Below are 14888 nucleotides of genomic sequence, written 5' to 3'. Positions count from 1 at the left end.
TACATACATACATACACACACACATACATACACACACACATACATAACACACACACACACATATATACATATATATACACACACACACACATACGTACATATTTTGTATGCACTTCAGCTTGAGGCAGCATAATCAAGCAATGCTCAGTGTTATAATACAAACATAATAAATATTTAATCCTTGATTTTTCCACACTTATGAATAATGCAGTGTTTGTAAATTTGAGACTACCTTTATGTTCTGATTTAAGACCATTGGTTTTCGCAAGACTCTTTTTATTGTTTATATATGGAGGCATTAGTCATATTCGTGGCCTAGTTCAGTGGTTCACAACCTTTTTTGGTCATGATTCTAACAGATATTCTTTGACCCACACAAACCTTGTTTCCACATTTTGATAAGTTTTGCTACCCTCAAAAAAATCCTTGCAACCATCCATAATGTTGTCTTGACCCAGGGGTTTGGAATCACTGGCCTAGTTAAACATATTCACAAACTTTCTTAGTGATTTAAAAACTTTTACATTTAGAGAAAGGTTTATACATGTTATTGCTTGATTATTTGTAAATCAAACGTTAAAAGTTTAAGAGTTAATTGATGTGTTTATCTTTTAAATGTTAATTTTCATCATTTTCTGACCTAATATAAAAAGTGCCCATGTATGTGTATTTATCTCTAGCAGTTAAGTTTATGAACTTTCACTTTCCTCACAAATCTCATGGATAAAATAATAATTTTATAAAGGCTTCAACAAAATTTCATGGAATACTTCCCATGTCTTTCTAAAATTGAACTGACACTGTCATATAATCACAACAAAATGTTCTATTCGTGAACAAAAGTTATAGCCGAAAGGTACACATATATAACATTGAACATATTTTTCCTCTAGGAAGAACCTAACTTACAGAATTGGGGGTTTTCATTTTTTACCGAGTGTTGTCAACATATAAATTTTCATATTTCCATCATTATGTGTTACGTTAACACAGCTGAAAAGCTTATGTTTAAAATAGTAAATCAAGAAGACACAGGATCAGCTGAAGTAGATGTAAATAAATTAGCTTCATTTATGAGTGACGATCTAATCAGATTAGTTTATGCCATGCCAGATCGTATTGTTCTTGCATTATACATTGCTTTTCCCAACATTTATTGTTAGAAAAATCTCTCTGACTTTCTTTCTAAGGCATATTATTGCTTTGAATATTCATTAGTAAACGGCAGAGAAGAACTGAACATTTATTTTTTATAGAATGAAAAGAACATGAAATTGGACATCAAGGTTTTTCGTTAAGTGTATGTCAGTGTGGTGAAGAAGGCACATTTATTCATCTTAAATACTAATTGCTGTTCTAAATTTAATTGTAATATCAATAACCAAAGTCTATTCAATCCTAGTTGTTCAGTGCACTGCACAATAAACATCATCTGTAAACACCCAGACTAAATTTATTGATCACTGTGGACTTTTACAGCAATGGCCAAGTATGTATTGGGTCAGGAAAAGAGGATGTCAAGTCAGATCGTAACAAATAGCAGGATAATAAAAATTTTTTTTTTCAACAAATGCAACTTTTATTGTTACATAACAATGCACACTATTCAATCTGATTTGTATTGGATCACACCTTTATGTTGACCTCTACAAAAATGTCCACATACTTGAACAATGATTTTGCCATATTTCTCAGGGGTGGGGGATGGCGTATTTAATGACCTTAACAAATATATGGATATGTGAGGATAAAAATTAAGCGAGTAATTGCCATGTAGAAGTATGCGTAATCAAATTGTACTACATGACACCCATTACAGAAACAATTGGTACTGAATGCCTATATGAATTGTACATTAATAAACAAACATTTAAAATATTATGATCCTATGTGATGCATTTTGTATGATATTGACAGAATTAGGGCCAGTTATAGTATACAAAACTTTAAGGGATCACTTGATGCTGCCTATTTTTTATCATATATCTTTACTAGTATATTACATTTTTCTTGTTATAAATCAATCTCAGTACATTTTTAAAATGTGGTTGTTTTTGTATCATAATTTTCTTAACTATAGTCTAATTTTGTTATTTATACTGCATTTTTGTGCAAAACATTCGCTTTTTACACGATAACGACAAGAATTCTTGAAAATCTTTGAACAGTTGTTTTTTCCTGACAGTTACCAATGAAGAAATTTAATTGGTATGAATGAAACTTGACATTAAAGATCTATACTTGCCATAATGTGGGAAATAGTGATTTCATTTTTATTATTCTTATTTCAAATTTAAAAGATGTTACTGTTTTTCATTTCTTAAAAATTAATAGTAAGATTGGTCATACTGTTTTAATGTTTGTTTTTGCTGTCCTTGGTCAGTAAAAGCAAACCTTGAACTATTTTTTTCCAAGTACTTCTAACAAGCTGACATACTGCAGTTTGGAATAGTCCAGTTTTTAGTTTGATATAAAAAGTGCAACTGTTTCCTTTTGAATGTACACAATTCTTTCCGTAATTAAATGGAATTTAAATATGAAAACTTTGTTTTAATCATTGACATGTTTAATAGTGGTTCTTTGGATGGATCTAAATAGAAATCATTTTACCTTTCTCAAAAGAAGCTTTTTTTTGGGGCGGGGAATTATGTTCAATTTATTTTGCTTTAGTATTTTATTTTATAAATGTTTACATAGAAAGCTGTGCTTTTGGTAAGGGATTTTTGTGTACACCACTTATTCCTTGTCATATCTATATTATGTGCTTTTACAATAAATATTTTGAATTACTTCATGCAGATCTGTCTTTTTGTCTGTCTGTCTCTCTCACACCTTGAGTATTCAATTGATTTCTTGCATGATACTCTTGACCCAGGATCCTCATGTGTAGCATGAAACTTGCACACCAGCTCAAAGTATAAAAATCTCACAGTAAAATTAGAATCATTGAACCATAAGGATTTTCTTCACTTTGCTCTTGTTGTCGATTACACTACATACTCTTAGCACCAAAATGTCTCAGTAACTTTAGTTTTGCCTGAAAAAGGTTGAAAACCAGCCAGTGCAATTACTACACAATTGTACATCTTTCATTTCAGTATTAACTTTTGATAAAACTATTTTCAGCTGGCAGGTACTCATTTGTATCAGTGGATTGTAATCTGGTGTGGTACATAATTAGATTTACTCCATGACATATCAGATAGCTGGCCATTAATTGTAGCAACAAAAAAAAGCATTTGTTCAGTGACAACTTTTTGTCAAATTATCTGATCGCATTACATTAGCATGACTTTCCCTGCTGCCAACAAACCCTCCTGGAAAGACAAAAAATTGTTTCTGTCTCTATATTCAGTATAGACAAAGGGAAACATCTCTTACAGGTTAACTCTACTATCCACCTGCTAGATGACAACCCGTTGTACTTGGTTTAGACCCGTTTTCACTTAAGCTGTCATTTTGTAAAGATATAGAATCCATTTAATCCTGCAGTTAATTAAATCATCGGTATTTTTTTTTTTTAGTGGTATAGTAAAATTGAAATGTTTTACATGGTACATACATTTTTGTGAATTCTGGTTGATTTGTTAACGTTTTTGTAATTATCATACCAATCATTATTGTCACATGTAATTTTTATTGGCAATATTCAAGTTCACATTTCGTGTTTTTGTGCTTTGGCAACAGGAAAATATTGTAGGTTTGTCTTGCCAGTCTAGAATCACATCATCGTACATGACAAGATCGTTCTGCTCTGGATCAAGGCTGTCAACAGCAGGGGCTTCATCAACCATGGGAGAAAAAAATCAATGGTGGATGAAGATGTCTTCAATGACACGAGCATTTTCATGAAATCCTTGAATACATTATAACACAGGTGACTGTCCACGGTTGTTGCAATCACTTGCAGGCGATCCCACATTAACCATTGCATGATCAGGTTCAGCAACAGTCAAGTTATCCTGGATCTAGTGGGACCAAGTTTGGAAACATGCCATCATGCTTGGGTGGTTGAGTCTTCATTGATGCAGATAAGTCAATGCTGGTGAAATTTTTTTTTCTTTCATTATGCCATGTTCAATGTCATTTGTTTACAACTTAGTTGTGACTTCATGTTGTGTGCGATGCCACAGAATAAACTTACTGCAAGTCCAATTCAGGCTGTAACATGTAATGGCTGAGCTGCAGTCGCTGGAACCTATTCCCAGTGGGAAACAATGACATTTTTGTTTGTCAGACCTTCCAGGTCAATCGGTGGATGGTCCAAGTCTAAAAAATTACTTGGCAGCAGTGATATCCCTTTTGGGTTAACAAAACTTCTCAAGACACTGTGGAACATACACCTCTTCCTCGATAACTTGTGCACAATGGGTCCACAAACATAGACCACACTATAAGCGAGGGCACAAGTTATCCAGGGGACCTCTAAAAGCTGGAAAAAAATCAGCTTAGAAATTGAGAAAACAACGTGGGTGGGGTGGGTGTTTGTGTAACTGTTTAATAACTGAATCCCTGTTTTACAATCGCATCAATAATATTTGTTAACGAGTTTTTTTTCTAATGAAATCGTTAGTTTTTCTGTATAAATAACATTTATTTTCAAAATGTCCCACACGTGAAAGATCGTTCTAACTGGTTTCAACAAACATGTGTATGCAAAAACATCTATATATTACGTCACTGTTTTTTGTTTTGTTGATTAGTCTGGTTCCAGCAGTGTATTTATTAGTATAATGCCAAGTCAGGAGTTAAGGTAGCAGGGAACTAGACTAACTGTCGATACACCACCAAACAAGAATCCTTTTGTTTAAATCATCTATGTTGAAACTCAATTTTTGTATTGTTAAATTAGTACAATATTGATGTAGTGATTTCAGTGGAAGTAACAGTGAAACTGCTTATCATCCTTGAGGATATATCTAAGTACCAGTTCATGAATTCTCAGAAACTTGCTTGCCCACAATGGTCCATATCTGTGAAAACAAGCTCTTTATTTTACAAAGTATTCATTTCACTTGGTTGCCTTACTTTCGTTGATCACATATATGAATGAGTCGGTTAATTTAAGGAAGTTTAATTATCTTACATACACAATAACATTTATAACCGTGTTCAACTGATCAAATGAAGTTTGCCCAATGTACGACTGGGGCAGCTAGATTTTAAGTATGTAGGATTTGCATACCTTTTAACTTTACCTTTATTCCACCTCCTTTATTTGATTCAAAAGACATAATTAATGTGATAATACCAAGGAAGCCATGTTTTAATTCAGTGCAACAATACAACAAATACTTCCAAAAGGCAGTTATCAAAACACAGTTGGCACTTAATTAGGTTCTCAGAGAAATGCTTGCAGACATAGCTGTTATGGTAGATTGACACAATTTACATTTATATACACATTGTATTTATGTTGATTACATTTAAGAGGAACTAAAAGATAGAAATAACACACAAATTTCACTTAGCAAAACTTGTCTGCAAAGAATATATTTAACTTTCTCAGGCCAATGTGGTCTTGACCTTTGACTTAGCACCCCCAACCATTCCATAGGGTTCCCTGCATTCTAGAGAAAACCTATTTGCAAAATTGTATGAGTATATGTCAATCAGAATTAAAGTTATTGTATGAAAAGCACTTTTACTTCCTCTGGTGATCCTGTCACCAACTCGAAAGCATCCTTTGCATTCTATAGTTAATGTATGGATGGATGGACAGGAGTATAACATTATATGCTTCAACTCTCAGTTGGCATGTAAAAAGAAATTCCTTGTTAGAAGCAAATTGATGTCAATACACGATCACTGCATGATCTAAAAAGGTAGCACTAAATCATCTATTCACAATGGAAAATGTATGCTGAACAGCAACGTGAATCTAAAACTACATGTCGTGTGTTTTAATTATCATGCAGGCACTGGCACTTTCAAACACTAATTTAGTTAGAAAAAAGTACGGTAAATTCTTTAATTAGAGAAAAGTATGGCAACAAGTTCCAACTGTGGATACATTATCTTTGTTCTTTAATTGTAAATTCTGATAAATATAAATTTTACAGGTAGATATAAAATCAAGTGAATATCAGTCTATTAAAGTACAGATCTTTCTTCAAAAGTGACTGACAGTTATATGGTTATAAATTTTCATTTCATTGTTAAAACGGTATGCAAAAAATGATATGTAAAATAAAATATGAGCAAAACATTACAAATAAATATTAATTTTCATATCCCAAAGATGTGGAGATTTGCAAAATAATGAATATTATACATTTCACATTTACTCAAAGCTTGACTGTATCTTAGGACATCATTATGAACTGATATACTGTTTATACTCATCTGTAAGTTGAGTCCAACTGCACCAACCCAGGTCTGCCATCACATAATGCACTGACAGAGCAGGATCTATGTTGCTTGCAGTTAGAGTTGACTTACTAGTGAGCTTACACATGAGTATATAAGGTAAACAGACAAACCTAATTGCTTAATAAGGCAGGACAATAAATAAAAATGAAATAGCAAACTGACATCAATGGCAGCATTTTTGCTTGAGTTTGCAATAAATGTTATAAAAAGAGAAGAAATCTTAAACAAGAAGCCCAAATAGGCCAGACATTGCTCACCTACTTCAATAACTTAACACCTGACCATTCTGTGTGGGAGATATATGTAAACTATCTCCTCTTTTTAAAGCGTGATATTTTTATCAAATTTACTTTATCCAGAAATTTTTTTCTCTCAAAAGATAATGGTATAATATGCGCTAATTAGGTTTATCCAACACTGTAAGAACCCATCCAATGTAACTATTTTCTAAACTTCGTATCATGCTGGTGTTACCTATTATACTATATCCTTATAAAAAAATTATTTCCAAAGATGATGGAATAATTAATGTGCATAATCAAAGTCATCCAAAATCTTGATGATATAATCCCATTAACCAAGTCTGATAAAAAAAACAAATGTGAAACAGCAGTTCTAGATCTGTCAAGGTAACAATCTGAGTCAATCAGATGCAAGGTATCTAATTAATATGTGTAGATTTTGCTTATTTGAGAACCTGTCTATGACAATATAAGCTATTTACCAAGGTGGTGCAACAAACAATTAGAATTTGGTCTCTTGACTGGTAACAAGCTTAACAAACCAAATATGATTATTAATATACATAGATCTTGTTCACATTAAAACTTATCCAATATGTTGATAATAAAAGACTATTTCACAAGTTTGATTAAATTCTTGTCAGAAATATAGTTGCAAGAGTCTTAACAAGTTCAGTTAACTGAAGCACTGTCATCAATATGCATTAATGCTGAATAATATTTAACCAAGATCTTGATGACATACACATATTTACCAAGTTGGATCAAAATCATATCAAAAATAGTCTCTAGAGTGGTAATACAACCCTCAGCCAATAAGATATATGATCTCCTTAAAAATATGCATAGGACTTGAATTATAATGAAAATTAACCAACGGCTAGACAATATTAGCCTATTTACCAAGTTGGATCAAAATCAGGTCAGAAATAGACTCAAAGGTCATGAAGCTCAGGCAGTCATATTAAAGAACACCTCATTAATATGTTTTGATTTTGCTCATAATAAAACATTATCAATTTTGCTTATATAAACCAAGATCTTGATTATTTCAGCCTATTTACCAAGTTTGATCAAAACTAGACCAGAAATGGAGTCTTTAGAGGGTAACAAGCTCAGCCATGAAAGACCACCTCATTAATATGTGTTGATCCTGCATCATATGAATGTGTTATTTTACACTGAACAATATGGATTTCTACTGCACATGTCAATGTTGTGTGGAAAACCTGTATTTGATGAGACACTGTAAAGATCCAGTCCAATACAGGTTTCCTCACAGCATTGACAGAAACATGAACAACTGGTTGAAAGCACACAGCCACTCAAAATTGCAAGTCAAAATCAATTTACAAAAGATAGAAATGGACTTACAGTACCTGAAAACTTAAAACTAGTAGTAATTACAAAAGTCATTCTATGATTTATGATGTCAAAGAACATACAAAAAACCTCAAAAAAACAAATAAGTTTGTTATTCTGCATAAAAAAACATAATAAGATGCTAGTACAAAATATTTCTATCACAACAAATGAGTAGAAATTTGATCTACATAGCTGGCAAGTAAATACCATAACATATATAAACTTGTAAGAAAAAAGAAAGGAAACAAAAATTCACAAAAGTGTAAGCTGCAAAAATGACTGCTTTATTGGACCCTGGTCAGGAATTCTTTTTATTACTACTAGAGCTAGTGGTGATCGATACTCCACTCTCTCTATTTTGCTCAGCAGGGCCTTACACCAAAAAAAACTTGTTGGAGAAAACAAATTGGAGAAAATATAGACATTCAGGGGACATAAATCGCCAAATTATGATGTGGAATGCTGAAGATCAAGCTCATTTAAGATCTCATCAATATAAAGGAGTATGATAAGTCTGCATGAAATGTAATATTCCTAAGTAAACTTGTGCTATGGAAAGCCATGTTACGAGGATGGGTTTTTCTAAATGAAAACACTTGAAATTAAGCTCATTTAGGGTTTTGTCCGTGTTATAATGCTTTTCAAATCTGACTGAAATGAAACGAAGCTTGGTGTTATAATGCATTTCAAATTTCACTGAAATGAAACAAAGCTTGGTGAAGTTAAAAACCAGAGGATGTCAATCTGGAGCCATAACTCCTGGAAATGAGATGTCAACGAACACTGGACACTGGCTCGAAGTGTTGTTGATCTGAAACTATGTGCCAAATTCAGTTGATATCCAAAACATTTTGAAAAAATTATCTTGTGGAAACGAAAAATCAGCAGGATGAACAATCAGGAGGCCATAAATCATGGAAACACAACTAAACCCATAAAAGGCACATGCAAGTCTACAAGAGATGCTAACTATTTGAGTGACTGATGTTTATCAAAGACTTACTATATTCAGTTTGGTTTGTTTGACTTACTATAATAATCTATTTTTGAGGTAGGATCCTTTATGAGACAAAATACTTAGGTCAACTGCTAATGCAGTAAGAGATTCTTGTAAAGATCACTGAATGGACCAAAATTAAACCTGTAATGATTTCTAAAATCAATATTTTTCTACATGGTAACTGAACCTCAATGCAATGATTAAAGTGTTTTTAGAACCTCTTGGCTTTACCAGTCTTCTGATGCATATAAATAAATGTATTATTTTTTTGCCCCTGATATTGTGGAGCTAGCTTCGTTTCCAAATACAAAATGCATTCATTTCATGGCTTATTTTTGAAGTGAGCTAAAACTAAGGATGCCCTAATTTCAAAATGTTAGGGTTTTATGATCTGATGGCAAGTAATAAATAATTAATTTTTACAATAACATATCTTATTTTGCATAGGTTACAGGAAATGCTTAGAAAAGCAACAAAATTGTGTAGAATGCTATGTATCGCATGATCTGCGGTGGCATACTCCAAAAACTTGAAAAGTAGCTACAAATGTGAAAAGTGGATCACTGTGATCTACTTTTGCTTATGGTGATTAGTACCCTCCAAGATGAATACTCATCAAGTTTCATAACTGTACTTACAACTGTGACAGAGAAACTGCTAAATGTAAAACCCTAATGTAATCACTGTAGCATGTAATGTAGATCATTGTGACCTACATTTGCCTGTGGTGAGTAGTACCTCTAAGATGAATAAACCCATCAAGTTTCATGATTGTACATACAAAAGAGTCAGAGAAACTTCGCTCCATGAGAAAACACTGTTGTTGCAGTTGCATAAAAAAATTTCTACTGTCTTTTTTTTATACCCATAATAAGCAGTGTTTATACCATCATGCTTCAAGACTTTATATACAACAGTGTCAAAGAAACTAAATGCAAAATCTTCACAATGATGCCGACACAATCAGAAAAGTTATCCTTGTGTTTTGCAAGCAAGACAAAAATCTCTACAAGTGGACAATCAGTAACAAGGCAAAGTGACCTTCAACATCAGATACTGTAAATTTATTTATTAGGCTGGATATAAATTTTCATGGATTTGCAAATATTTAGTTGATGCTTAAATTTGTGAATGGGAGAAGGGGATTCTATTGTCTTCACTGATGGATCATTGTTGGCTGGGTTTTTAACTTCATTGTTTGTATCAACCAATTTATCCATGAATACAGATAACCCTACAAACAAAAGTGAATTCACAGTTATCTGTTATCAAAGACAGGATGCCATGATGGCAGTTGGATGGCCTCATTTATTATATATCAAGCAATCTTGAGAGTTATGCTCTGGAAATGAAAATGTTTACGGACAAAAGGATTGACGGACATAGTGTAAATCTATACTTCTGCATATCTGGAATAAAAATTACAATTACAACAAAACTTCTTTCATTAGAAATGAACATGCCTCCATAGTTTTTTCTTCACAAATAAACAAATGGGTAGAACTATTTTTTCATAATCCTAATTACAACATACTAATATCATGGAACTTATTTTACACACATTCCTGAGCATTATCTGGGTATCCCAATTTATACAGTTTTTGCTTCACAAATTAAAAAAAATGGAGCATAAAATAAGTGTCATCAATAATCCTGATTTTTAATATCATGGAATTTATTTTACACAAATATTCCTGAGCATTTATCTTGGTATCCTAATTTATATAGTTTTTGCTTCACAAATAAACAAGTGGAGCATAAAATAAGTTTTTCTTCATCAATGACCCTGATCATTAATATCGGGAGGCTAACTTTGCTCTCCTGTTCCTGAACATTTATATCAGTATATAGTAAAACTGATTCTTGATTATAAAAATAAACAAATCGACAGAAACATTTAAAAGATAAAATTGTACTACACAGAGTTGTAAGTGGAGCATAAAATAAGTTTTTCTTCATCAACGACCCTGATCATGAGGCAAACTTTGCTCTCCTGTTCCTGAACATTTATATCAGTATATAGTAAAACTGATTCTTGATTATAAAAATAAAAAAATCGACAGAAACATTTAAAAGATAAAATTGTACTACACAGAGTTGATGAGAAAAGTTTTCAGCTAAAAACGTGAGCTGTAATTTGATGTGACACTGATAATGGCAAAACTAACTATCATTCAATTTCTATTGGTCATGGCTGACACAGTCATGATGTTAGATCAGCTTTTGAAAAGATCATGCTGCTTTTCTTGGTTAGCTACTGGTTACTTTCCCTGATTCAAAACATTCTAACATTCATAAGGTAAAAAGACACTTTCATATCTCTTTCTGTTACTAGTAACAATTTCTTACCTTCCATTAATACCTTTTTATTACACTGAATCCGACATTTTCCTGATAAAAGTGCACAAAATGTCTTTTTAATCATTTGTGGTTTCTACTAATCTGTGTCATTGTAAAATTCAGTTCTGCATTAAACTTATTTTTAAAATCAAAATCTTCATCAACTGTAGGTGGAATCTGAAATAAAAATTTGAAGTTTCATACTGAAATGTATCAAATGTGGGGATAACAGTGTAATGGTGGTAAATTAATAGTAACATGTACAAACATATTAGACACAGAGTCTTATATGTCTCGCCGTTTTGCAAATTTAGTATCAGTTGTAGTTTTTCAGTACACACGATAGGCTATACATTATGCCCAAAATATCTGGTTTAGGAATAACAACCGCCCTATGGGAAGTTTTCCCACATACATTGGCTGAGCTGATACTTGAACGCACACAAACAAAGGTGAGATGTGAGTGATCTATAAAGGTGAGCACCTAAGGCCACTCAGTTACCTGGGGCCCCTAAATAATATTTAATATCGAGAAATAAACAAATGGAAGACTAAAAGATGTACTGTAGTGTATATATATATATATATATATATATATATATATATATATATATATATAAGTATTTATGAAGGTACTTCTCCACAGACTTTCCCTAAACTGGAGCTGTTAGTGCTAAGTGGATATCAAGAGGTGCCACTCATTTACAATTTGCTCAAAGGTGCAACCTGTTTTAGGAAACCAAGGTTAGAAGATGGGCATTCAGGAGTCATGATGTATCTAAATAGTGAAGTGGAATGTTTGAAATCGACTCCTTCAAGGTTTAATCATTGTTAGCAAAATCCCATGTAAAGATGCAAGTTGACTGACAAAGACCATAACTCTGAATGATGCAGACCAAACAAAACACAGAAAAGGCATACATTGTATCACAAATAAAATTATTAAAGAATTCCAAAAGAATCTGTTTAATGGTTCTTGAACTATGATAACTGTAAGCAACATTCCAAGTTTCTATGTAAAGACAAGAATTTGCCTGACAAGGGAAATAACCCTGTCCAAAATAGAGCTGATGAGACAAAACCCATAAAAGCATATGCATGTCTGAGATGAAAATCCTTCTAAACTGCATCAAAAACATGTGGAATGGTTCTTGAACTATGCTGGTGCCAAACAACATCCCAGTTAATTATCTAAAATAGAATCAATGAGACAATATACAGTCAGAGACACATCTAGCTCTAACAGACAATGAAATCACAAAACTGTATAAAAATATATTGAGTGTTCCCTGTGCTGGTTACAAGGATCTGCTGTATAAATTATGGAACCCACCAAATGGCAGCAAATTATGTGTAAGGGTTGCAGAGCATTGGCAGTTGCAAGAAGTGTGAATGGATAGATAGATGGAAAAGATGATTACTGTCGAGTTCCTGCATCATTACACTTGGCCCTGAATAAAACATCAAATCAAACAGCATGAAATTCTCTTTAGACCTACCCATGTAACCTACCCATGTAACCTACCCATGTAAATTTATTTCACTTTCATGATGAACGAAAATTATGTGTACGAATCAACAATAAGTTATCTTAACACTACGGGGAGCTAAACTATGAAGAAAAAAACTAACGTAGATCAGATATTTGAATGAAATGGCAGGTTTTTAGACACGTGTCACCATGAATAAAGTACATTGGTCATTTTGATTGAGATGTTACAGGATATCAGGGCTACATTTAGTAAAGCATCATTAGGTGTCAATTATGCATGGCAGGCTGTTACAATTCTACCTGACAGACTATTAGCTGACAAAAGATAACACCTCAGAAAGGTAGCTGGCTGCAACCAAATCATGCAAATTTTGTTTCACTAAGAGAAGAGTTTGCAAGAGAACATAATTAAACAGAAGCTCTAACAGACTTTCGTCAAGATTTATTGACATATCAATTTTCATGGATGTGGGTGAAATTGGGTCCAAGATATTGAAGGTGCAATGAATGAACAACTGAATGTACAGAAGTTACTTAACTATGCATATTAGGTCACAATGAGCTACTTTAAGTATATCCATTTTATTGTCTGGATGTATTTACATATTTATTTTCATTTGTAGATGAAACAGGGTCCAAGATGTTGATGGTGTAATGAATGAACAGCTGAAAATACAAAATTCACTTAATTACAGTATGCAAATTAGGTAATACTGACCTAATTTTGCTATAGCTGATTTAGACTAGTCCAGAAGTGTCTATTTTCAAAAGCATCAGTGACATAGGATCTAAGATATTGAGGGTGTATTGAATAAGTAGCTGAAAATACAAAAGTCATGAAAAAGCATGCAAATTACTCTAGTATCATTTATTTTAATGGGGTTCTATTTTCATGGTTTTGGTAACAAATTATTTTTTCATGGGTATTTAAATTGATGGACTAATTTTGTCAATAGACTAATGGAAGCAAATACTTCAAATCCATGTTGACATAATTATTTTTAATGGGTATGAAACAGCTTGGGAAGACAAGAGTCATGTTCATACCTGATTAGCACTAACAGAGACAGAATGTCAGTGTTAATACTTGATTAGCACTAACAGAGACAAAGTCTGTGTTCATACCTGATTAGCACTAGCAGACACAGAAAGTCAGTGTTCAGACCTGATAGACAGTGGTCATACCTGATTTTCACTAACAGAGACAGAAACTCAGTATTCATACCTGATTAGCTCTAACAGAGACAGAAAATCAGAGTTAATAGCTGATAGGCAGTGTTCATACCTGATTAGCACTAACTGTGTGATTTAGATTTTTAACGTAGCTTTAACAATTTTTCAGTCATATTGCTATGATGTCCGCAGTGTGACAGTTTATAGTGATGTCTAGCACTGGGGCATCATGCTACAGACATGTAGCATGATGTCCCACCCAGTCACATTATCCCGACACCAGGCCGACCAGTCCTAACACTAACCTCTTAATGCTGCATGCCAAGCGAGGCAGCTGTTAGTACCATTTAAGTCTTTGGTATGACTTGGCCAGGGTGTGAACCCACAACTTCCCACATCTGAGGAGGATGCTTTAACCACTAGGCCACAGGTGCATTAGCACCAACAGAGACATAAAGTCAGTGTTCATACCTGATAGGCAGTGTTCATACCTGATTAGCACTAACAGAGACAGAAAGTCTGTTCATAGCTGACAGACAGTGTTCAAACCTGATTAGCACTAACAGAGACAGAAACTCAAGTGTTCATAACTGATAGTGTTCATACCTGATTAGCACTAACATACACAGAAAGTCAGTGTTCATACCTGATAGGCAGTGTTCATACCTGATCAGCACTAACAGAGAGACAGAAAGTCTGTTCATAGCTGATCGGCAGTGTTCATACCTGATTAGCACTAGCATACATATAATGTCAGTGTTCATAGCTGATAGGCATTGTTCATACCTGATTAGCACTAGCAGACAATAAATGGCTATTGTGGATCTTTGGCATATCCTATCTTCTGGAGTGCCAATTTGATGGCTGGATACACTGACTCATCTTCAATTGTCACTGGAATCTG

At 33.3% G+C, this 14888-nt stretch overlaps 1 protein-coding gene across 2 annotated transcripts in view; it reads right to left on the bottom strand.

Moving 5' to 3' along the window:
• Nucleotides 1–5248: 5248 nt before the first annotated feature.
• LOC149785304 (acyl-CoA synthetase short-chain family member 3, mitochondrial-like) overlaps nt 5249–14888 on the bottom strand; it is an 88278-nt gene continuing 78638 nt past the window's right edge. The window contains exons 17-19 of one of the 2 annotated variants that reach the window (XR_016425382.1): nt 14771–14885; nt 13530–13630; nt 5249–11496 (exon numbers count right to left, since the gene is read on the bottom strand). Coding sequence is in view for 1 of the 2 variants with exons in the window: in XM_089979196.1 (XP_089835322.1) it covers nt 14799–14885 (87 nt within the window). In the remaining variant the exon portion in view is untranslated. The remainder of the gene's footprint in view (nt 11497–13529; nt 13631–14770; nt 14886–14888) is intronic. The other variant, XM_089979196.1, reaches the window with a different exon arrangement.

Source organism: Sinohyriopsis cumingii, chromosome 13, assembly GCF_028554795.1.
Source record: "Sinohyriopsis cumingii isolate HCF-2022 chromosome 13, ASM2855479v2, whole genome shotgun sequence".
Lineage (NCBI taxonomy): Eukaryota > Metazoa > Mollusca > Bivalvia > Unionida > Unionidae > Sinohyriopsis > Sinohyriopsis cumingii.
The sequence above is the reverse complement of the archived record's forward strand: the minus strand, read 5'-3'. Positions and strand labels throughout refer to the sequence as shown.